Source organism: Chiloscyllium plagiosum, chromosome 3, assembly GCF_004010195.1.
Source record: "Chiloscyllium plagiosum isolate BGI_BamShark_2017 chromosome 3, ASM401019v2, whole genome shotgun sequence".
NCBI classification, from domain to species: domain Eukaryota; kingdom Metazoa; phylum Chordata; class Chondrichthyes; order Orectolobiformes; family Hemiscylliidae; genus Chiloscyllium; species Chiloscyllium plagiosum.
This window is the reverse complement of record NC_057712.1, coordinates 92,594,529-92,620,895: the sequence shown is the minus strand read 5'-3', so window position 1 is coordinate 92,620,895 and position 26,367 is coordinate 92,594,529. Positions and strand designations below refer to the sequence as shown.

Below are 26,367 nucleotides of genomic sequence, written 5' to 3'. Positions count from 1 at the left end.
GTAGTGTATGACTGTGACAAAGCTCAGCAACTCCCAAAACAAATTTAAAAACAATGTGAATATTAATAAACTGAAATGATTGTTGCTTTTCAGTCTTGCAACATAGATAAGGATGATATTCAGCAGGTAAGACTTTGTATATTGTTAATATGGTCTTTAGTGTCATAGAACGATGAATACCACTCATATTCATGATTAATACAATGTCAAATTTCCAACTCATCAGTAAGAAAAACAACTATGGAAACTTGAATGTGCAATCATTATTCCACTCAAATAGATCAAAGTGGGATGGATTAAATTCTCCAACATGGTTGATGATTGCTGAGAAGCAGGCTGTATAAACTTTTCACCTTGCACTCATTCGGACACATTACAGGATTACAAATTTCAAAGGAAACTATAATTTATACAGCATGAGAAATACAGGAGCTAACTGGCTTGCAAGTACACGGTGATCGGTGGAAACATTCCCTGTAGAATGCACCAGGCAACAGTGTTTCCCCAGGTTTTTGTTTAAATGCAACTTGCTATTCTTACAATTGTCCTGATGAGTGTAAGACAAAAAAACTTCAACTGCATGTCTCTTTTTCTCAACAACCAACTGTTACTGATAACATAATACTCTAAGATCAAGAGTACAGATCACAGCAGTACTTGTGATATGTTGACTAGTTAGATTGTAAACAATTAGATATGATAAAAGATGTTTAAGTTAAATTTAACATTCCAATACAGCAGTTAAAATATTTGATCTATTAACTGAGGCACAAAGTCACAAAGGATTAGAGTTCATACTTGCAGCGTTAATAATAAACAAGGCATTTTGCAAGGCAATAATAAACAAAGCAAGAACATTTGAAGAGGACTCGTCTACTGAGGTAGTATGGGCTGAGGTTAAAAACAGGAAAGGAGGTCATCCTGTTGGTGTTTTCTACTGGCATCCAAAAAGTTCCAGAGATGTAGAGGAAAGGATTGCAAAGATGATTCTGGATAGGACTGAAAGTAAGAATAGTTGTTATGGGGGCCTTTAACTTTCTTAATATTGACTGGAAATGCTTAGATGGGTCAGTTTTTATCCAATGCGTGCAGGAGGGTTTCTTGACACAGTATGTAGACAGGCCAAGAGGCTAAGCTGCATTGGATTTGGTACTGGGTAATGAACCAGGCCAGGTGTTAGATTTGGAGGAAAGTGAGCACTTTGGTGATAATGACCACAATTCGGTTAGGTTTAATTTAGCGATAGAAAGGGACAAAGCAAAAAAGTTATAGTTGTGCGAAAGGCAATTATGGTGTGATTAGAAAAGATTTAGAATGCACAGGAAGGGAAAGGAAATTGCAGGGCACAACTGAAATGTGGAGCTTGTTCAAGGAACAGCTACTGTGGGTCCTTGATAAGCATGTAACAGTCTGGCAGGGAGGAAGTGGTCAAGGGAGGGAACCATGGTTTACTAAAGAAATTGAATCTAGTCAACAGGAAGAAAGAGGCTTGTGTGAAGATGAGACATGAAAGTTCAGTTAGGATGTTTGAGTGTTACAAGTTAGTTAGGAAAGACCTCAAGAGAGAGCTAAGAGGAGCCAGCAGGGGACCTGAGAAGTCCTTGGCAGACAGAATCAAGGAAAACCCAAAAGCTTTCAATAGGTATATCAGGAATAAAAGAATGACTAGAGTAAGATTAAGGCCAGTCAAGGACAGTTGTGGGAAGTTGTGCATGGAGTCCAAAGAGATAGGAGAGGTGCTAAATGAATATTTTTTGTCTCTTTCCTGTGTGAATACTGACAATGTTGTCGAGGAGAATACTGAGATACAGGCTATTAGACTAGATGGAATTGACGTTCACAAGGAAGAGGTGTTAGCAATTCTGGAAAGTGTGACAATAGGTAAGTCCCCTGGACCAGATGAGATTTATCCTAGGATTCTCTGGGAAGTTAGGGAGGAGATTGCAGTACCTTTGGCTTTGATCTTTATTATGTCATTGTCTACAGGAATAGTGCCAGAAGACTGGAGGATAGCAGATGTTGTCCTCTTGTTCAAGAAAGGGAGTAGAGACAAACCTGGTAATTATAGACGTGTGAGCTTTACTTCGGTTATGAGCAAAGTGTTGGAAAAGATTATAAGAGATAGGATCTATTATCACTTAGAAAGGAATAATTTGATTGGGGATAGTCAACACGGTTTCGCGAAGGGTAGGTTGTGCCTCACAAACCTTATTGAGTTCTTTGAGAAGGTGACCAAACAGATGGATGAGGGTGAAGTGGTTGATGTGGTGTACATGGATTTCAGTAAAGCATTTCGTAAGGTCCCCCGTGGTATGCTAGGTTATTGAGAAAATATGGAGACATGGGTGGTGGTGGTTGATGGGAAATGTCCATCCTTGAGTTCAGTTACCAGTGGTATACCGCAAGGATCTGTTTTGGGGCCAATGCTGTTTGTCATTTTTATAAATGACTTGGATAAGGGTGTAGAAGCGTGGATCAGTAAATGTGCAGATGACATTAAAGTCGGTGGAGTTGTGGGCAGTGTGGAAGGATGTTGCAAGTTACAGAGGAACATAGATAAGCTGAGACCTGGGCTGCAAAGTGGCAAATGGAGTTTAATGTGAAAAAGTGTGAGATGATTCACTATGGAAGGAATAATGGGAATTCAGAGTACTGGGCTAAAGGGAAGAATCTTGGTAGTGTGGATGAGCAGAGAGATCTCAGTGTCGATGTGCATAGATCCCTGAAAGTTGCCACCCAGATTGATAGGGTTCAATGTATTAGCTTTTAGTGGTAGAGGGGTGGACTTTCGGAGCCATGAGGTCACACTGCAGCTGTACAAAACTCTAATGCGGCTGCAGTTGGAGTATTGCCTATAGTTCTGGTCGCACATTACAGGAAGAATGTAGAAGCACTGGAAAGGGTGCAGAGGAGATTTACCATGATGTTGCCTGGTATAGAGGAAGGTCTTATGAAGAAAGGCTAAGGGACTTGAGGCTCTTTTCATGAGAGATAAGAGGTTAAGAGGTGACTTAATAAAGGCATACAAGATGATCAGAGGATTAGATAGGGTGGACAATGCGAGCCTTTTTCCTCAGATGGTGATGGCAAGCATGAGGGGACATAGCTTTAATCTGGGGGTGATGATATAGGACAGATGTCAGAGGTAGGTTCTTTACTCAGGGAATAGTAAAGGCGTGGAATGCCCTGCCTGCAACAGTAATAGACTCGCCAACTTTAAGGGCATTTAAATGGTCATTGAATAAATATACGGATGATAATGGAATAATATAGGTTAAGTTTGCTTCAGATCGATTTCATAGGTTGGCACAATATCGAGGGCTGAAGGGCCTGTACTGTGCTGTATTGTTCTATGTTCAAAGGCAGGAGTAGATCATGCGGCTCCTCAAACCTGTTCATTACTGATCCAAATGTGGCCTTAATTACACTTTTCTACATCTCCTCTATAACCTTCAACTCCCCTGTCAAATCAAAAACCTGTCTAACTTCAATGACCCAGCTTCCACCACTCGCTGGGAAAGAGAATCACAAACACTAACATTCTTCAGAGAAAATTAATTCCACATCCCAATATTAAATGGGAGACCCCTTATTTTGAAACAGCATTCATAAATTTCTAGATTCTCCCATAGAAGAAACATTTTTAATCTATCTTGTCAAACCATGTCAGAATAATTTTTTTTCAATTAGAAGCATGCAAGATGATCTTAACTCCAACATACATATGCCAACCTGTTAAACCTTTCCTCACAGGTCAACTTTTTTTTTTAAATCCCAGGAATTAGCTGACTCATTCTCCTCTAAAGATATATCTCTCTTTAAAGTAAGGAACTAAAACTGTATACAGTATTCCAGATGCTGTCTTATCAAAGCCCCTTTCAGCTACAGGAAAACCTCCCGTATACCGTGTTCCCCCTACCAGTCACCCCACCTTTGCAATGCAGGTCAACGTTCAATCTGCCTTCTTAAATACTCGTAGTACTAGCATTTTGACTTTGCGCTTCATGAAAAAGGACACCCAGATCCTTGTGTACTGTAGCATCTTAATTTCTTCCCATTTATGTAATATTCTGCTTTTATTATTCTCCTTGCCAAAGTGGAATGACATATTTTGCCATTTGCCAAATTTGTGCCCTTTAAAATTATCCACTGCAGACTTCTTGTATCCTCAAATTTTTTCAACCTCTTATGAGACAGAAACACAGGACCAGAAGCAGACCACTAAGTTTATTGAGCCTGCCCTGCCATTTAACACAATCATGACTGATCAATAACTTCAATGCCTTTTATCTATCCCATCCCCAAAACCCTGTATGATGCTAATCAGAAATCGGTCAGTCTCTACCTCAAACATTCTGAAAAACTGAGCAACCACAGCCATCTTAGGTAGAGAATTCCTAACGTTCACAACTCAAAGTAAAAGGATTTCATCTCATCTTGCACCTAAATGACATCGCCCTTATTTTTAAAATTGTGTTCACTGGTTCTAGAGAGGAGACCTGATCGAGGTATGCAAAGTAATGAGAGGAATAGATAGTCAAAACAGCGGTCCAAAGCTTGTGATTTTAAATAAACCTGTTGGACTATAACCTGGTGTCATGTGACTTCCAACTTTGTCAACCTCAGTCCAATACTGGCATCTCCACATCTGCACGACTCTTGTACTCAAACCATCTTGCAATAAAGGCAGATTTCCCATTAGCCTTCCTAATAGTTTGCAGCACCTGCATATTAACCTTCAGTAGTTGAAACTTTATTGCTGGAACAGCACAGCACGTCAGGCAGCATCCAGGGAACAGGAGATTCGACGTTTCGGGCACAGGCCCTTCTTCAGGCCCTTCCTGAAGAAGGGCCTGTGCCCGAAACGTCGAATCTCCTGTTCCCTGGATGCTGCCTGACGTGCTGTGCTGTTCCAGCAATAAAGTTTCAACTTTGATCTCCAGCATCTGCAGACCTCACTTTCTCCTATTAACCTTCAGTAACATATTGTCAGACACCCAAGTCACTTTGCAGACCTAAACTTTCCAACCATTTCCCATTTAGGAAATACTTTACATATCTGTTCTTCCTACCAAATTGAATAATCTTACATTTTTCCACATTCTTGCCCATTTACAAAGCATATCCAAATCCTCAAGGCTACTTTACATCTACTTCAAAATACACAACACTTAGCTCATCAACTGTAAATCTGAAACTATTAATTTGGTCCCCACCTCCAAAGTCACTAATATATATAGTGAACAGCTGGGTCGCAAGTACTGTTCACAACATCTTAAAACAAACTCTAAGCTAGTCGAGACACTTCACATTCACAATTCCATGGTAACTATGCCCAGTCAAATCATTATTATCCAAAATTATTTATCACATAATTATAGTCATAGAGATGTACAGCACAGAAACAGACTCTTCGGTCCAAACTGTTCATGTCGACCAGATATCCTAAATTAATCCAGTCCCATTTGCAAGCATTTGGGCCATATCCCTTTAACCCAGTCTTATTCATATACCAGCCGGATGCCTTTTAGAACATAGAAAAGTACAGCACAGGACAGGCCCTTATGCCCACAATGTTGTGCCGAGATTTAATCCTAATGTAAATTATAGTAACTTAACCTACGCAACCCTCAACTCACTGCTTTCAATGTGCATGTCCAGCAATCGCTTAAATGTCCCTAATGGCTCTGCTTCCACCACCACCGTTGGTAACGCATTCCATGCATTCACAACTCTTGAGTAAAGAACCTACCTCTGTCATCTCCTTTATACCTTCCTCCTAATATCTTCAAATTATGACTTCTCATACCAGTCAATCCTGCCCTGGAGAAAAGTCTTTGGCTATTGACTATCTATTCCTCTCATTACTTTGCATACCTCGATCAGGTCTCCTCTCTTCCTCCTTCTCTCCAGAGAGAAAGTCCAAGCTTATTCAACCTTTCTTCAGAAGGCAAGCCCTCCAGTCCTGGTAAACCTTCTTTGCACTCTCTCCAAAGCCTCTGCTGCTTGCGTCCTGACTTTTAGAATACTGCATTCACTTCTGACCTCCCTTCTATAGGAAGGATGTTGTGAAACTTGAAAGGGTTCAGAAAAGATTTATAAGGGTGCTGCTAAGATTAGAGGGTTTGAGCTACAGGGAGAGGCTGATGAATGAGCTGGGACTTGTTTCCTGGAGTGTCAGAGGCAGAGGGGTGACCTATAGTAGGGCGACCAGAACTGGACACAATATTCCAAGTGTAGTCTCACCAGGGACTTGTTCAGCTGCAGCAAACCTCGCGGCTCTTAAACTCGATCCCCCTGTTAATGAAAGCCAAAACACCATATGCTTTCTTCACAACCCTATCCACTTGGGTGGCAGCTTTGAGGGATCTATGCACTTGCAGATCCCTCTGTTCCTCCACACTGCCAAGAATCCTGTCTTTAACCCTACATTCAGCATTCGAGTTTGACCTTCTAAAATGCATCACTTCGCAATTATCCAGGTTGAACTCCATCTGCCATTTCTCAGCCCAGCTCTGCATCCTGTCTATGTCGCACTGCAGCCTACAGTAGCCCTCTACACTATCAACAACACCTCCAACCTTTGTGTTATCTGCAAATTTACTAACCCACCCCTCAACCTCCTCATCCAAGTCATTTATACAAACTACAAAGAGCAGAGGCCCAAGAACACAGCCCTGCAGGGACAGGTACTAGCATTTTCTCTACTCCTGAAAAACCCTTACAGTTCTATAGTTCCATGTTTTGTCTCTTGTTCCCTGGCGGAAATCATATCTGGTGACACCTCGGTCACACAGCACAGAAACAGACTCTTCTGTCCAACTCATCCATGCCGATCAGATGTCCAAAACTGACCTGGTCCCATTTGCCAGCACTTGGCCCATATCCCTCTAAAACCTTCCTTTTCATGTACTCATGAAAATGCTTTTTAACAGCTGTAATTGTACCCATCTCTACCACTTCCTCTGGCAGTTCCATTGTTGTACCATCCTGTGCATGAAAACATTGTTGCTCAGGTCCCATTTAAATCTTTCCCCTCTCACTTTAAACCCTTTAGTTTTAGACTCCCTTACCATGAGAAAAAGACTGTGGCTATTCACCTTATCCATGCCCCTCATGATTTTAGAAACCTCGACAAGGTCACCCCTCTGCCTCTGACACTCCAGGAAACAAGTCCCAGCTCATTCATCAGCCTCTCCCTATTGCTCAAACCCTCCAATCTTAGCAGCACCCTTATAAATCTTTTCTGAACCCTTTCAAGTTTCACAACATCCTTCCTATAGAAGGGAGGTCAGAAGTGAATGCAGTATTCTAAAAGTCAGGACGCAAGCAGCAGAGTTTTGTATGATCCCCTGTTCATAGAAGTAGAATGTGGAAGACTGGATGGGAAAAGCGTAGAGATAACAGAGGAAAGGACAAGAAATACAGAAACAGTTGAACCGAGAAGTGGTAGATCAGGTGATGTTACTGATTAGTTCCACCCTATTACAGACTTTCCTTTCTGTTCCATAAAAAACAGAAACTGCAGGAAAAAGACAGCACGGCCAACAGCATTTTCCAGAATCTAGTGAATTTCAGAAGATAATCACAAATGCATTGACTAGCTTTATCACCACCAACTTCAACACTCTGGGTTGTAGTATATCATGTACACTTAGTTAATTGCGAACACTTTGCCCCATTAATTACATCTGTATAATATTTTTGTTAATACAAATTCCCTTCAGCACCTCATGCTCCAGTTCTGGGAGATTTCTTGTACTTTCTCAGTGAAAATCATTGCAAAGTGACCTTTTAGTTTCGCTGATATTTATCTATTCCCCAATATAAATTCACCTGACTCAGCATGTAATGGATCCATATTTGTTTTATCCAAACATTTCCTCTTTACATACCTATAGAAGCTTTAAAAGTCCATCGAGTTTTTTTTTTGCAAGATCGCATTCATATTCCACTCGCCTTTTCCTTATCAGTTTCTTGCTCTTGGTTAGCTTTTCCAAAAACCTCCAAATTTATTATGTTTGGCAACTTCATACACTTTTAATATTATACAATCTTGACCTTCCTCTATTACTGTTAGGTTGACTGGCCTTTGAGTTTTTGCATCTTAAAGAATGTATAATTGTAAACTATGTTATAGTTCTTTAAAGACCATCCATTGCCATCTTACAGCATGTCATCCAACTCGTGCCTCATGTCTTCATAATTTCCCTTATTCAAATTTAACACCCTTGCTTCAAAGTGAACTTCCTCACTTTCAAACGAACATAAGTTTCTAACGTATTAAAAATCAGAACCTGAAAAGGTTCTTTTACAAGGTTGTTAATTAGTCCTTCCGTGTTCCATGATATTGGTTTTAAAATAGAATATCCTTCAGTTGGATCCTTAACACTGTACTCTAGAAAACCATCCCTAAAGCGCCCAGAAAGTCTTCCTCCATAGCTTGAGTGTTCTGTTGGTTTACCCAAACTATATGTAAATTGAAGTCAATGATGATAACGGTGTTGCCCATGCTACTCTCATCTCCAGATTAATTACATGCCGCACACAACCATGATTATTTGGTAGTTTGTAAATACATCCAATCAATGTCTATTGCCCCTTGCGGTTTTGTAACGCCAACCAAACAGTGTACATTCGTAAGGGAGGATATCTGATTATTTTTCCAATGTACTGATTCAATCTTTTACTTTCAATGCAACTCCACCTCCTTTATCTTGTGTATGCTTCCTAAACATCAAATATTCTAGAATATTCAGTTCCTAGTCCTGATCACCATACAGCCATGTTTCTGTAATGACAATTAGATCATATCTGTATTTGTGCCTATAGATCATCTGTTTTGTTGTGCAAGCTGCATGCATTCTGGTCGAGTGCCCTAACCACTGTCTTTTTGACATCATTCTGCTTTTAAAACATTCGATGATCAGTTTTGTTTCTTGTCTTCTAATCTTTCCCACTTCCTGTTACCAACTTTACTTCTTTCCAATTTGCCCCTCAGGTTGCCATCCTACTGACAAACGAGTTTAAATTTAACCAAACACCACCAGTAAGACTCCCTGCAAGGATATCAGTCCCACTCCAATTAAGGTGTAACCCATCCAGCTTGTCCAGGTTGCACCTGCCCCAGAATTGGTTTCAGTTTCTCAGAACTCTGATTCTCTCCCTTCTACATTAGTTCCCCAGCCACGTATGGCACAATTGCAACATTTAAGAGACATTTGGATGGGTATATGAATAGGAAGGGTTTGGAGGGATATGGGCCAGGTCCTGGCAGGTGGGACTGGATTGGGTTGGGATATCTGGTCGGCATGGACGGGTTGTACTGAAGGGTTTTCATGCTGTGCATCTCTATGACTCTTGTTCTCCTGGTCACTAGCTCATGGCACTAGGAGTAATCCAGAGATTATTGCTCAAGGTCATACTTTTTAAATTCCTTTCTAACTTCCTGAAATCTGTCTTCAGGATCTCATCCTTCTTTTTACTTATGGCATTAGTACCACATTGGATTACAACTTCTGACCAATTCTCTTCCGTCAGGAGGATGGTCTACTACCATTCCTTGACATGGGAGCATAAGAGGTACAGTTAGTAAGTTTGCTGATAACACCCAAATTGGTGGTGTAGTGGACAGCGAAGAAGGTTACCTCAGATTACAATGGGATCTTGATCAGATGGGCCAATGGGCTAAGAAGTGGCAGATGGAGTTTAATTCAGATAAATGTGAGGTGCTGCATTTTGAGAAAGCAAATCTTAGCAGGACTTATACACCTTTTAATGGTTAGGTCCTGGGGAGTGTTGCTGAACAAAGAGATCTTGGAGTGCAGGCTCATAGCTCCTTGAAAGTGGAGTCGCAGGTAGATAGGACAGTGGAGGCGGCGTTTGGTATGCTTTCTTTTATTGGTCCGAGTATTGATTACAGGAGTTGGGAGGTCATGTTGCAACTGTACAGGACATTGGTTAGGCCACTGTTGGAATATTGCATGCAATTCTGATCCCCTTCCTATCAGAAAGATATTGTGAAACTTGAAAGGGTTCTGAAAAGACTTAAGGCTGTTGTCAGGGTTGGAGGATTTGAGCTACAGGGAGAGATTGAATAGGCTAGGGCGGTTTTCCCTGGAGCGTCGGAGGCTGAGAGGTGACCTTATAGAGGTTTATAAAATTATGAGGGGCATGGATAGGATAAATAGGTAAAGTCTTTACCCTGGGGTGGGGAGTCCAGAACTAGATGGCATAAGTTTAGGGTGAGAGGGGAAAGATATAAAAGAGACCTAAGGGGCAACGTTTTCACGCAGAGGGTAGTGTATGAATGCAATGAGCTGCCAGAGGATGTGGTGGAGGCTGGTACAATTGCAACATTTAAAAGGCATCTGGATGGGTATATGAATAGGAAGGGTTTGGAGAGATATCTGGTCGGCATGGACGATTTGGGCCAAAGGATCTGCTTCCATGCTGTACATCTCTATGACTCTAATGACAATCTTGATCTTGGCGTCCTGGAGTCAAATTCAATTCCAGAGAAATGCCTATCTGACTATGCAATCTCATAACTATTGTTCTTCCGTTCTTCTTCCACTTCTGCTGCCCAGATGAGTTACCCATGGTGCAACTGACTCTGCTCTGGCTGAAATCCCCGGAGGGACCATCACCCTCACTATTTTCTGAAATGGAACACTGATTATCAAGCAAGTTAGACTCAAGGGACTTCCGTACTACAGCTGTATTTCTTTCAAATGACTGCCTACATCAGAAGCAACTTTGGTGACAATAGCCAATTCTTTCTTGCAGACCATTAATGTGATCTTAAACTGGTGAAGCCTCATTCCAGATTCCTGTGACATTCAACTAGTTCCGCTTTCTCGTTCCAAAAGTAATCCATTTATCTCATCCTCATTTCCAGTTAGTTAATTGCGCCTCTATACATGCTAATATAATCACCCCAACACCATGAACTCTTACCTTGCCAGTACTTTATCAATTTAACTACAGTGACTGCCCTCCATCCGCTCCTCTCCCCCTTCAAAATAACTTCAATAAATTTAATGAACACAGTTTACCTGTCACAAAAGCATGTTGACACTGCTTGATAGTCTTATGAATCTCTAAGTGACTGACTACTACCACTTTAAGAGATTCTAACATTTTCCCAATGACAAATATTCAAATAACTGGCCAATGATTTTCTGCCTTTTTGCCTTCCCTCCTTCTTGAACACAGATGCTACCTTTGCCCTTTTCCAATCTGTTGAGATCTTTCTAGCATCCAGAAATTTTGGAAGATTATAATCAATGCATCCACTTACTGTGCAGTCACTTCCTTTATTAGACTGTAAGACATAGAAGCAGAAATTAGGCCCTTCAGCCCATCGCGTCTGCTCTGCCATTTAATCACAGCTGATAAGTTTCTCAACCCCGTTTTCCTGTTTCTCTCCGTAAACCTTGATCCCCTTGACAAGTAAGAACCTATATCAGTCTTAAATATAGTCAATGATCTGGCCTACACAGCCTAACATTGATTCACCACTCTCTGGCTGAAGACGCTTCTCCTTATCTCCGTTCTAAAAGGTCTTCCATTTACTCTAAGGCTATACCCTCGGGTCCTAGTGTCTCCTATCAGAGGAAATATCTTCCTAACATCCACTCTGTCCAGACCATTCAGTATTCTCCAAGTTTCAATTAAAATCCCCTCAACCTCCTAAACTCCAGCGAGTATAGTCCCAAAGTCCTCAAACATTCCTTGTATGTTAAGCTTTTCATTCCTGGGACCATTCTTGATAACCTCCTCTGAACCCGCTCCAGGGCCAGTACATCCTGCTCGAGATAGGAGGCCCAAAACTGCGCACAATACTCCAAATGTGGTCTGGGCAGAGCCTCAGACGTACATCCTGCTTTTATATTCACGTTCGCTCAAAATAAATGCCTACATTGCATTTGCCTTCCTAACTACTGACTCAACCTGCAAGTTTATCTTGACAGAATCCTGGACTAGAACTCCCAAGTCTCTTCACACTTCAGACTTCTGAATTTTCTCCCCATTTAGAAAGTAGTCCATGCTTCTATTCTTCTTACCAAAGTGCATGATCTCACACTTTCCCACGCTGAAGTCCATCTGCCACTTTAAGATCCTTTGACATAGGCATGTGGACTTGTCAGCCTTAGTCCTATTTACTTACCTAGCACTTCTTCTCGGATGATAATGATAAATAATTGCCAAAGTCAGCTATTTCAGCACCTACCCACTGGGAAAGTGTACACTATCATGCTAAATATAAACTTTATAATAAATATTACTGTTCTACACTACAAGAGGGAATGGCCAGGGCAAATTTTCTGGACATCAAACCAATGTCAACTGTTGTAAAAACCCAATTGTTTCACTGTTGTGTTTAGCTGATCTGGCCTACATACAACTCCAGACCCACAGGAATGTATTTGACTCTTAAATGCCCTCTCAAATGGTCAAACTAGCCAGTTGGTTCAAAGGGTAATTAAGGTTGGACAACAATATTTTTTTTTTTTTTAAAATGCCTTGATTCCGAAAGAATAAAGAAAAACACCTTCAAAGATAAAGCAAATAATTGACTAAAATACTTTGGCTATCTTGACATCATAAAAAGCACAAAAAAAAAGGTTTTTTATCTAAATCACAGTTTCTGCTGCTTTCCGCTTCCATTTCCTACAGATGCCAACAGTTTGAGATGAGAAAGTATTATCTCTCCAGTTTTCTGATCGCCTTCAAACTTTATCAATTCTGCTTCCCAATTGAAACTTAGTGGTTACAGAAACTTAGTGTATTTGTTCAATGTTTTCATTTTTCCTTTTGATCTGAACTAATAGCTTATATGTATGCATTTTTAAATTGTAAATACATTCTTTAAGATATTTCAATGTTCACTTGGAAAGACAATGTCCATCGTTGCAAGCCAATCACAAACATTTATTTTTGTGCTGTAAAAAGCCAAAATAAAAATATATTCTAAATTATGATGATAGCATGTTTGCTCAATTGCACTTAAGAAAGACTGTTTATTTAGATTCATGAAAGTACATTTGATGTGATCAACATGGGGCATGGTTATACTAAAAACAGAAAATGCTGGAAATGCTGATTCGGAGGAGCCGGTGTTGGACTGCAATGTACAAAGTTAAAAATCACACAATACCAGGTTATAATCCAACAGGTTTATTTGGAAGTACGAGCTTTCAAAGCTCAACCACCTGAAGAAGCAGTGTTGCGAACAGTACTGCTTCCAAATAAACCTGGAAATAATCAACATGCCTGACAACATCTGTGGCAAGAGAAAGAGTTAACGTTTCAGATCAATTTGACCTTTCATAAGAACTGGGAAAAGTTAGAAATGCTAGATGTTTAGTAGGTCAAATGAGGGAGTGAAAAAATAACAAAAAATTGTGGGATCGCAATTGGACAGATGATGGGACCCATTAACAGATAAAAAGAGCTGGTGGAGCTAAGCCAAAAGACAGTAGTAAAGAAATAAAAATTTTTTAAAGCGCAAATGGCAAAATAACAGACATCTCAGTCATAGAGATGTACAGCAGGGAAACAGACCCTTCAAGTCCAACCCGACCAGATATCCCAACCCAATCTAGTCCCGCCTGCCAGCGCCCGGCCCGTATCCCTCCAAACCCTTCCTATTCATATACCCATCCAAATGCCTCCTAAATGTTGCAATTATACCAGCCTCCACCACTTCCTCTGGCAGCTCAATCCATACCTGACTAAATGTAACAATATTATGACCAAAATATATAAAGGGTAACAAGATGAGCAGAGATCATGATATGTAACTGTGGAACTCAACATAGAGTCGAGAAGGCTTGAAAGATGCAACAGTTTCCCTTTTACTTCCTTTGTCTAATCTGTTTTAAATGGGCAATGCCTATTTTTAAAGGTTGACCACTAATTCTAGATTCTCCCACAAGACGAAAAAAATGTTTCCACATCTGCCCTGTCAAGATACCTCAAGATCATACTGAATCATAGAAATCCTACAGTGTGGATACTGGCTATTTGGCCTATCAACATTCCAAACAGCATCCCACTCAGACCCAGCCCCTATCCTATTCCCATAATCCTGCATTTCCCATCGTTAATCTACCTGGCTTCTACAAGCCTGGAGACTATGGACAATCTAGCATGGCCAATCCATCTAACCTCCACATGTTTGGACTGTGGGTGGAAACCAGAGCACTCAGAGGAGACCCATGCAGACTCAAGGAGTGTCCACACAGTCACCTGACATATTTCAATCAAGTCATTTCTTACACTTGCAAATCCCATGGATTCAAGCCTAAATTGTCCAAGGTTTCAGCACTTTGAGAACTGCTTCCAATGAATTTACATCCTTCCTTAAATAAGCAGGCTAACACTGTATGCAGTATTCCAGATGGGTTTTCACCAGTATCATGTATAACTGAAGTTTAATCAGTTATACATGACACTATTTAATACCTTTGTATTCCACTCCCCTTGCATACTATGTTGGTACTATCCTATTGCAATTCATGTTATGCATCATCCAGGTTCCTTTGTATCACAGAACTCAACAATCTCTCACCAGAGACAATATGCTGCTTCTTTTATGTATTTTCTTTCATTACTTTTCCATCTTCCAGCAACAAATTCAACATTTGTACCTTCAGTCTCATCATTCAAGCAATTCAAATAAATTGTACAAAATTGAAAACCTTGCACTGATCCCTGTGTCTCACTACTTATTATTCCTTACCAACCAAAAACAAAATACCTACCTGATGTAGTATTTTATTAAATGTTATCTGGAAATCCAATTAGAGTACATCCACCAGTTCTCCTTTATGCACAGCATGTTACTTCTTCAAATAAGTCCATTAAAATTAAAGATCACAACACGAGGCTATAGTCCAGCAGATTCATTTGGAAGCACTAGCTTTCAGAGCGCTGCCTGCAACCCATTCTAAAAGATGAGAGACTTAACAGCAATCTAGGTTTGCTCAATATATCATTTCAGTTGTTCGATACTGTAATCTTTTGCTATAAATGCTGTGTTTATGGTCCTGCTCCACAGCCACCTGATGAAGGAAGCAGTGCTTGCATATAAACATGTTCGACCATAACCTGGTGTTGTGTGATTATTAACCTTTTCCACCCCAGTCAAACACCAGCTCCTCCACATCATGGCTTTCAGTAAATTAGTTAAACATTATTCCCTTTCATAATGCCATGTTGATTCTGCCTGACTACTTTGAACTTTAAGTGTCCTGTTATAAATTTCTTTAATTGCAAATTTCAACATTTTCCCTACTACAGATTTTAGGCTAAATGGCCTACAGTTCCCTGCTTTCTGTTACCCTCCTATTTGAATAAACAAAAGTTACATTTTTATCTTCAAATCTAATTGCACATTCTCTCAAAGGCATTTTGAAAATAAGTGAATGAACACTTTGGCTATCTCACTAGCAACTTCTTTTAAGGCCTCAGGATGACATCATTCAGGGCCCAGAGACTTGTCAGCATGTAGCTCCCAACAAAAGCGGAGTACAACTTCCCTGGTTATTTTAAATTTTCTTCAGCTCATCCCTCCCATTTCCTAAATTGTAGCAGTATCTGGAGTGTTATTTGTATTCTCAACAGTTAGATACAAAATACCCATTCATTTTCTGTAGGACCATTATTCACTTTGGGTTAACTCTTTTCCTTTTTAAATATCCTTAGAAACATTTATTTGTGTCTTTCGCTACTACTGTAATTTTGCCCTCCATATTAATTTTTCAGTTATTCTTTGCTGCTATTTTATTCTGCCCAATGTTCTGATTTGCCACCCATCTTTACACAATCATATTTTTTATATTCTTTAATCAACCCCAAAGGTGGGTCCTAACGTTGGAATTATTTTCTCTTTGTAATATATGCTGTAGGTTCTGAATTATCTATTCTGTTTTGACCCCTCCAGAGTTTGAATATTTCTGTTAAATCTTCTGTCAATATTCCCTCTCCAAGGAGTGTAACCTCAGTAACTCAAAACTATTCATATTATTGAAAACTCTTTTCAATATCTCCTCCATAGCCTTCACCTCCTTCCTAAAGTAAGTTACCCAAAACTAAACAGAACATGTCCGTTGGGTTCGAACCACTGTTTTCGAGAGGTTTATTAGAATGTCCTAGGATCTGCTCTGCATTTTTAAAAACACATTCTCAACCTGCACCTTTAATGATTTATGCATTTATGTCTCTGTCCTTTAGGTTTATGGCCCCTCCCCATGTTTGTCCTAACAAAATCTACCACTTCACATGCCTCTGCACTAAAATGTAATCTATACCTGTCTATTACATCAACCAATATTCTCTGCATCTCATTGCCTCCTCTCTCAGTTCACAATCATAAAATCACAGAATCCCTAGTGCTGAAAGGGGTCATTTGGCCCATCAGATTTGCATCAACCTTCCTAACAGCATACCACCCAGACAAACACCACTACCCTATCTCCATAACGCTGCATTTACCATGGCTAATCCTAGCCTACACTTCCCTGGAGACTATCGGCAATTTAGCATGGCTAATCCACCTGACCAGCATATCTCTGGATTGTGGGAAGAAACCAGAGCACCCAGTGGAAATCCACACAGACACCGGGAGAATGTGCAACTCCACACAGTCTAGGATCAAATGTCCAATAATTACAATCATTCAAAATTCTGAAATTGTGCCTTGTGCATGTATGTTGAAGCCATTAATATAAAAACAATGATTCTAATACTGACCCCAGGGAACTCCATTACAGCCAGAAAAACAACTATTCACCTCTCCCCTTACTTCTGTCACTCAGTCAAATTTGTATCCGTGTTACACTGTCACTTCTATTCCATAGGCTTTAATTTTGCCTGCACATTCAGAAATACCTTTGACAATTTCACATCCATAACATCAACAGCATTAACATTGTCAATGAGCTGCTTTTACCTCAAAAAGCTCACTGAGTAAAGACTAGTTGTCTTTAACAAACTTGTGGTGCTACTTGTCCAAATGACTGTTATTTTATCCCAGATTAATGATTCAACATTATCTCATCACCTGTATAATATAGTCAAGGATCAACAAACGTAAGTGTACAGCTGCAGAACCTAAAAAGTGTTCAGCAGATTTAGCAACGTGACCTTCCAATTAGGAAAACAAGAACAGCAATCTTCCTCGCTGGTCAACTGATTTTGAAATAATAGTTTAATATTACTCCTGGTATTTTACACAGTTCTTTAAAAAAAATGCTTTTCTAGTTGATAAATGTTTATCAAAAACAAAACATTAGCATCACGATGCACTTACAAAGTTTCCCCTTGGTCTTCCTCGTCCTTGAAAAACTGCACTTTCTGTATGACCTTGGAACGACTTAAAACCGCTAGATCCATCGTCCCTTTCTTTTCTGACTTCTCTGTCCTCATGGGGTTCAGGCGAAGAAGATGAAGAGCAGCTGGAATGATCCCGATCTTTATTTCTATACTTGCTAGAAGAAATGTATTAATAAAAATGACTGTACTTCAAAGTAAAAAAAAAATTGGATTACCAGAAATCCACTCATTGCTATCACTAATATACCTCCAGAGAACATTCCAATAAAAATAAAAGACAAGTGTATTTTTTTTTTAAAAAAGTCACCTACCTTAGTTTTCTATAAATAAACACAAGCTGACACGGAAATATTTAAAATGCTGGCCTCAAATATGAAACATTGTACTGCAAAAGCCACTAACAGGTAATTAAAAAAATGAAGGTAATCGTCCTTTCTTATGATGCCTGTTAATGTTTATTTCAATATTGATATGCTATTTCACGATTTTTTTAATCCTGGAAATGTTGGTACTGAGAAAGAAACATTCATGTTACTACTATAAGTTAAATATCCCCATTATGGTTAAAAGTAACATTAGCATTTAAACAGATAAAGTGTGAATTAACAAAACTAAACTTTAAAAGACAATCTCACCTTCCTTCCTTGAAGGGTTTGTAATCTTTGTACTCTTTAGGTTCTTTCCCTGATTTTTCCAAGGAAACCTTCTTTGATGCAGTAGATTCTCGTGAACCTTCACGTTCTTTACTTTTCTCCTTTCTACGCTGATCAATGTCATGGCGCAAGTCAACTGAATCACACCTCACTTTTTTCTCTGCCTAATTATTTTACAGACAAAAACTGAGATTGTAAGCAATAAACAATGGAAAACTTTCACATGGCTGAAATTAGTTTAATGCTTAACACTTGCCTTGTTTGAAATAATGATTCCATAAATATATGGTACAAACAAATCACAAGGTTTAATTTTAATGTGGTATCAACAAAACTTCTGAAGAATCTTTTGTGGTTACTCAAGTCACCGTGATTTATGATGGACATTAAAAATGTCAGAAGTATCAATGTTAGCCGATGATTGCTACTGACATAAATCAATAGCAAGTTGTTCCAACTTGCATGTGATGTCCAAAGGAAATCAGAAGCAATAAAGAATTCCAAACGGCAAATTAAAGTGTAAAAAAAAAGGTGCTGAGATCACTTCAATATTACAGAAAAGCTGGAACTTAGGACAAAGAAAAAAGATATTGACTACTTCACATCTACTCAATTTTACTGTCAAGAGGAACAATTACTAAAGATAGTTATCAGATTTCCAGAAATGACAAAGAAACAGAAACCAGATGAAAAATAAACAACTTATTCATTTACAGGATGTAGTCATCACTGCTAAGTGCAGCAATTGCTGTCCATTCCCAAATACCCTCAAGTAGGTGGTGATCAGCTGCCTTTGCCAATTGGCAAAGTTGATGTATACCATAGCCATCGATTTCCTCTTAGCGACTCTGCGAGGTAGATCCTCAAAAGAACTCAGGTTTGTCAAACACTCTTCATGGTCATGACAAATTCCATGGCAAATCTGTGCAATCAGGTTTCTAAACCTTCCATAATCACAATATATAAGAGATTCTAGTATTTTTCCTGTACTGGTGTAAGGCTAATAGGTCTGCAGTGCCCATTTTCTTTCAGCTTCCTTTCTTAAACATAATACATGGACTACAACTGTTCAAAAAAGCAGCTGAACAGCCACCCAATGGAAACTTAGGATGGGCCATTTATGCTGCTCCAGCCAGCAATGCATACATTCTGTGAAAGAACAATTTTTAAAATAATGAGGAGGAGGAAGGGAACCTGCTACTCTACTTGATCTTGCCGACATACAATTCCAACCCAATACTACACAGTTGACGAGTACTTCAGACAAAAGTGTGATTGGGCAATAAATGCTATCTTGCCAGCACTGCCACATCTTAAAAACAAAGAAAATGTAAATAGCAGCAAAAAATCAAAGATTAAAGTACCTGTTAAGTGGAACAATGTTACATTGCATATAGATAACACAGTATCCTTTAATTACTAGATCTTGTGATGGATAATTCTGATAACATAGGTAAAGCATGATTTTACTGCATGCATCCAGTTGTCCTGAATTTAGAGGGGTGGGGGTGGCCTAATGGTATTAATCTAGAAACTCAGCTAATGTTCTGGGGACCGGATTCAAATTCCACCATGGCAGATGGTGAAATCTGAAAAGCAATACAAAACAAAAGTCAGGAGTTAAGAATCTACTGATGAAATGAAACATTGCACAGTCAATTGTCAAAAAAACCCATCTGGAGCATTAATGTTCTTCACAGAAGGAAATCTGCCATCCTCACCTGGTTTGGTCTACATTTGACTCCAGAGCCACAGCAATGTAGTTGAGTGTGAACTGCCCTCTGAAATGGCCTAACAAGCCATTCAGTTGTCAGTCGGTACGAGATCTCAACAAAGAAATCAACCTGATCGACTACCTGCCTTCACCTATGCCCTGGAAAAGACAATGGCAGAAACAACCCTGTAAGACCGTGCAAAGGGCACCTTACTTACATCTGGGGGCTATTGCTAAAATTGGGAAAGCTGTCTCACAGACTAATCAAGTGAATGAAGTCATATTGGCAGAATCACTCCTGACACGAATGCCCCAGACACCACCATCACAATCCTTGGATATGTCCTGTCCTACAAGCAAGGCTGACCCAGCAGTGGTGGTGGCACAGTGGTATACAATCAGGTGGACATTGCCCCAGGAGGCAACATTGATTTCATGAAATCTCATAGCTTCAGGTTAAACATGGGCAGGAAACCTTCCGATTACCACGGACCAACCTCTCTTGGCTGATAAATCAGTACTCCTCCATGTTGGCCAACACTTAGAAAATCACAGAGGGTGACAAGGATACAAAATGTGCTCCGGGTAGAGGAGTTCAATGTCCACCACCGAGAATGGCTCAACAGCAAGCATTGCTGGTTGAATCCTAAAGGACATTGCCGCTAGGCTAGCCCTGCAGCACAGTGAGGGAACCAACATGAGTGGAAAACATACTCGACATGCTCACCAACTTGCTGGCTGCAGATGAACCTGTCTGTTTATGACAATATTTGCATAAGTGACTACTGCATAATCCTTGAGGAGACAAAGTCCTGCCTTCACAAATAGAATAGATTGCAAATAGATCTAGCAACTCAAGATTGGGTACCCATGAGTGCTGTGGGCTAACAGCAACAGAATTGTGCTTCAGCACAATCTGCAACCTCATGGCTAAGCATATCCCCTACTTAACCATTACTATCAAGTCAGGGGAATCAACCTGGTTCAATGGGTGTGCAACAGGAATTGCCAGGAACAGCACCAGGCATAACTAAAAGTGAGGTGCCAACTTGGTGAAGCTACAGATTAGGACTACTTGCACGCCAAACAGCTCAAACAGCAAGTGACAGACAGAGCTAAGTGATCCCACAACCAGTGGATCAGATCTAAGCTCTGTAGTCCTGCCACATCCAATCATCAATGGTGGTGGTCAATTAAACAACTTATTTGAAGACCAAGCTGCACAAATGCAGAGGAACTTCAATTATCCAGCATTCGAACTATCTGGCAAGACCACAAGGTCCTGATGCTCGGCTAAACTATGTTATCCGGTATTCGATTAACCGAACAAAATATTGCCCGCCTGTGTCCTTCAGATAATCAAAGTTCCTCTGTATCCCCAAAATCAATGATGGAAGAGACCAACACATCAGTTCAGAAGATAAAGCTGAAGCATTCACAGCAACAATCTTCAGCCAGAAGGGCCAAATGGATGATCTATCTTGGCCTCCGCTAGTGCACCCAAGCATCATTGAATTGAATTGGTTGAAGACGGATTTCAATCTACATGATATACAGAAATTGTTGGGAGCACTGGATACTGCAAAGGCTATGGGCCCTGAAAACATCCTGGCAATAGTACTGAAGGCTTGTGCTCCAGAACCTGCAGCACCCCTAATGCAAGCAGTCCCAGTTCAATTACAACACTGGCATCTATCTGACAATGTACAAATTGCCCAGGTATGTCTTGCACACAAAAAGCAGGACAAATCCAACTCACTCACTTACTGCTCTACGAGTCTACTACAGTGATGGAAGGTGTCATCAACAGTGCTATTAAATAGCTCTTGCTCAGCAATAACCTGATCACCAATGCACAGTTTGGGTTCCAACAGGGTCAATCAGCTCCTTACCTCATTACAGCCTTGGTTCAACAATGAAAAAACAGACTGAATTCGAGAGGAGAGATGAGAATGATAGCCTTTGACATGAAGGCTACGCTTGACAGGATATAGCATCAAGGACCCCTAGCAAAACTGGAATTAATGGGAATGAAGGGGGAAACTCTCGTCCAGTCAGAATCATTACCAGGCACATAAAAAGATGGTTGTGGTTGTTGAAGGTCAGTCATCTCAGCTCCAGAACATCTCTGCAGGCATTCCTTGGGGTATGTCCTAGGTTCAATCAGCTTCAGCTAATTCATCAATGACCTTTCCTTCATCATAAGATCAGAAGCAGGAATGTTCGCCAATGATTGCATAACGTCCCGCACCATTCAGAACTCCCTAGATACTGAAGCAGTACATGTTCAAGTACATCAAGATCTGGACAATATTCATGCTTGAGTTGACAAGTGGCAAGTAATATTCATGCCACATAAATGCCTGGCAATGACGATCTCCAAATAAGAGACAACCTAACCACTGCAACATGACATTTAATGGTGTTACCATTACTGAATCCCCCACTATCAACACCCTAGGGTTTACCATTGACCAGAACAGAGGTCATAATTAGGAGGTTTCCTTGCCCTTGTCTGACTTGATACCATTTGATTTCATGAGGTCCAGAATCAATGATGAGGACTTCCTGAGCAACTTCTTCCATACTGTATACCTTTCTGCCACCAGTTCTTCTGGGAGCACCCTGGCAGCGGGAAAGAATATACTGATGCTGTTGTCTTATGTTTTGACTGTAAGGCATGATTCCATGAGTATGAGAGTGACAATCTCAAGCTATTGCTTGACAATCTATGGAGCAGCTCTTCCAATGTAGGCATAAGCACCAGACGCTGGTAAGGAGAACTTTGCAGGGTCAACAGGTCTGTGCTTTCTGTTTTCGTTTCTGGGGCCTACGTCGATGCTAAATGCCCTGTCCAATTTTATTCTTTCCTTTAGACTTTATAGGCTGGGTAACAGTTAAGACTCAACCACATTGCCATCAGTCTGGAATTCTCTGTCAGCCAGACAAGCTAAGCACTGCAGATTTCATTCCCTAAAAATGACAATAGTGAAGGAAATAGGTTTTTACAATCAATCAATCAATCGTGGTTACATGCTCACCATTAGACTATTTGGTACTGTCAAAATGTCAGTAATTATAAATCAAATCAACACAAATGAGCAGTACACCATAAAGCATATAGGTTGAAGAGATAAGTGATGTGATAGGGTTGGGAAATTGGGCTTAACCTTTGAAACATATCTTTGAGTTTTAGTTCCAACTATGCTTTCCACAATACACTAAAAAACATTTTTTTCAAATAAAGGTACATAAAATTAAAACAGAGCATCTTAAGTAGTTCTGATTAAATTCAAAATCTATAATAAAGTTGTTCACCTTTCGGTTATCTTCATTAGAACTTGCATCTTCCTCTGTGATTCGAGTATGTTTTCGTAGAGAGTTAGGGGAAATATCAATTCTCCTAAAAATCAACAATGACAAATTTGGAGACTTTAGTGTTGCAGTGAAAATCAAGTTACGTCATCCTTTCATATCACCACATCCATCCAACTTTCTCCCTTATTCCAGATAATAAAATTAGCACACTTTTTCAAGGTGAATTCTCCAAACAACTTAAAATTGCAGTATTGCATATTTTAAAAGCTCACTAATTTTTCCTTGGAAAAACAGAACAATTAGCACATGCCATTAAAAATATCAATAAATTTTAGTACCATGAACTGGAACTGTATACCTGTGGATTTCAGGACTTTTCTGCCTAGCTCCATGGTCTTCTGTTGTCTTTTGATACATAGTGAAGCGCTCATTTAGGGTCATTCCTGTTGACTTGAAATAATGTTCTGTTGGTTTTAGAGGAGAAATACAGAAGTTAGTTTATTTTTGCGTCAGATACTCCTTTCTTGTGAAGATAAATGTTAGTACATATTCAAGAAATCTGGCAGAAGTAGGAGATAGATGGAATCATGCAGTAAATGTAGTGGCTGCAAGATTACATTCTTAGCTACAGATGTTGACTCAATGCAGTCATTCCAACCATATTCATACACCTAAGGTCAAAAAATTTTCAAACTCTGAAGTGCAACAGCAAATAAAAGTTACAACTGCTGCATTGCATGAGATGTGACACTCAAGCATTTCGAATTTTCAGGTGAACAGAAGTTATTTACTTTGCAAGGTTTTTTTCCTTATCCACACTGCATATTAGTTTGAAGAAATGGATAGAGATTTATCACCAAACACAGCTGAAAGCATATCCTGGAGTTGGACGAACTATTTGTTGCAGTATCTTTTTTAAAAAATAAAACAATTTTCCCCACTCCTAGATGACTTTATAAAGTTAGCAATGCAATGAAGACCTTTTCAAGTTGATCAACAATATACCCCTTTTTCAATCTCAAGAAAAATTATTCAACTGTCTCAAACTTGGCTATGGAAAAAAAACTGGTTAATAAAATCACAAGTACAATATCTATGGGAAAACTTACCGCCCGAAATCCAGAAACTGCCTCACAACCAACCATAAACACTTCAATGGGTCACTACAACAGTAGTGCCTCGATCATAATTCCATGAAACCCAACAAGGAGTGCAGAGGAATTTTGTTGTTAGCAATTCAGTTATAAGCCTTTTTTCCAGGAAGACAGAAGCTTCAACTTTGCCTGTGCTTTTTGCATCTGTATCTTTCAACCGTTATTATATTTTTTAACATGGGACTTGGAATTTCAATACATGAACACATCCCAGGATTGCCATGACCTATTTGCAATGAAAAAGAAAACATCACTGGGCTTTTAGCTCAGCACAAGAACTGTACCTGTAACAGTGTACTGGTGCACTAACATAATAAATGTATTTTATTTTCATAACTATTTCACTAGAAAATGATCATGGTGACTAAACATTGGTGGATTCAAAAAAATTCTAATCAATCAATTTAATGTACATATATTCATCTGACTTAATATTGATAATGATGGGGAAACTCTTAGGTGCAAGTTTTCTCTGCATTTCTGTAGGTTTACAGTTTGTCAAACATGATGTTCAAAAACAGAAAAGTTATAAAAAGCATAAGATAACACAATTACATTTATGTACATACAAAGTGGCTAAATCACATTGTATTTCATACAAAACTGTGTCAAGTTATGGAATTCTGAGAACCTGAACTATGTTTACACAAAAAAATTTTTAAATATCCAATAGTCAACTAAGTATTACTGCAAAAATAATTAACTGAATTTTAAAAATTTTGGCTAGGGAGAGGAAGATGGGAGGTTTTTGCTCCTTTTCCTCTTGCTCATGAGTTAGTAGAGTCAATGTTTAACAGTTTTTATGGAAAATCTCTTTAGCACTCAAAAGTCAAACAGTGTAATTTTTTGTAAATCTATATACGAAGTATATTCCAAAAGAAAAATGCTACCTGCTGGCTATTTCAAAATATATGCATTTTTTTTCTCTTCCATCACCATCTCAACCCTGGGAAAGTTAGACTCCCATATCCAAGTTAAAAAGGCTTTGCCCTGGACACACAGATTAAGTTAAAGTCAGTTTTTGCTTAATCCACCATGAAGCACATGTTCATTCATGTGATCAGGGTTCACAACAGTTCTCTCCAACAGATGCACAATCCTCATCAAAATTACAATACGGGCCAAAGATATAGCATGTTAACTACTAAGCTACAACCTTCAAATCTTTTAATTTAAAATAGAAGCACCTTTGATAAAGAAAACATGTGAAAAATGTAAGCACAGTACTTTGAACTTCACTCATTCACACTTCATTTTCTTAAAAAAAATTAGCTACAAATTTAGTGTTTACAAAAATCTACTTGGTAGCTGTGAATTTTGAAAAGATAGTAGATTGTTTTTATCTTAAACCTATTTCTTACAAGAATCAATTATAATTACAGTGGAATCAATTTTTTTTTATTTAGAAATTGAATTATATGTGTATGTCATCTGTGCCTTGACATTCCAGCTACATGTGCTTACAGCACCAGTTAAATATGTAAATTACAAAAGCAATTTATTAACTAAAAACTATTACTGTAGCATAAAGTCGAACTTGTCATTTTAAGCTGAAAACTGATGGGGATGTACTATACAAAACACTGTTATGCCCAATTAAAAGCTAGCATGCGAGTATGCAAATTGCTCAATGTAATGTTTCCATATTAATATCATTAAAATTGGAAGTTTGAATTTAGCATGTGCTGCCAATACTTAATCATGTCCAAAACATTGCTGAATCACAAAATGCTGGAAATAGATGCACACTGTTCAGATCTGTCACATGCATAAAAGAAAATGCTCAGAAATCTGTAAAAATATTGTTTTAAAGTGAGCACAAAAACATTCTTACTCTAATATTTTCAATACCCTATAAAGAACAATGTTCAATCTATGGTGTATGCAGTTAAGTATTTTATGGATTAGCTCTATAGGCCATGTATAACGTTAGGCATAAATCTTAGGTAAGTGTCGAGCAATGTTACAGATAAATCCCAGAGACTAACTAAATAATGTGCTCAGTTAAACATCAATGTAACACTTTTAAAGAAATCACTAGAACTTATGCTCATATATTGTAGGACTGCAATAAATATATTTCTTTAAAAGAGGTGCCCACACAGTGCATATTGCATACAAAGTACCTCACAGGAACTTACCGTTTTTTTGCAAAAAGCATGAGATGTATCAAGTTAAATTTTCA

General features: G+C 39.1%; 1 protein-coding gene across 5 annotated transcripts in view; it reads right to left on the bottom strand.

The window, feature by feature from the left end:
* The window catches only part of LOC122547397 (bcl-2-associated transcription factor 1-like), a 71,943-nt gene that overhangs the window by 9,290 nt on the left and 36,286 nt on the right, over positions 1-26,367 (bottom strand). For all 5 annotated transcript variants that reach the window (XM_043686026.1, XM_043686045.1, XM_043686050.1 and 2 more), the window contains exons 6-9: positions 23,387-23,492; positions 23,029-23,113; positions 17,979-18,160; positions 17,321-17,498 (exon numbers count right to left, since the gene is read on the bottom strand). In XM_043686026.1, the coding sequence (XP_043541961.1) occupies positions 17,321-17,498; positions 17,979-18,160; positions 23,029-23,113; positions 23,387-23,492 (551 nt within the window). The remainder of the gene's footprint in view (positions 1-17,320; positions 17,499-17,978; positions 18,161-23,028; positions 23,114-23,386; positions 23,493-26,367) is intronic.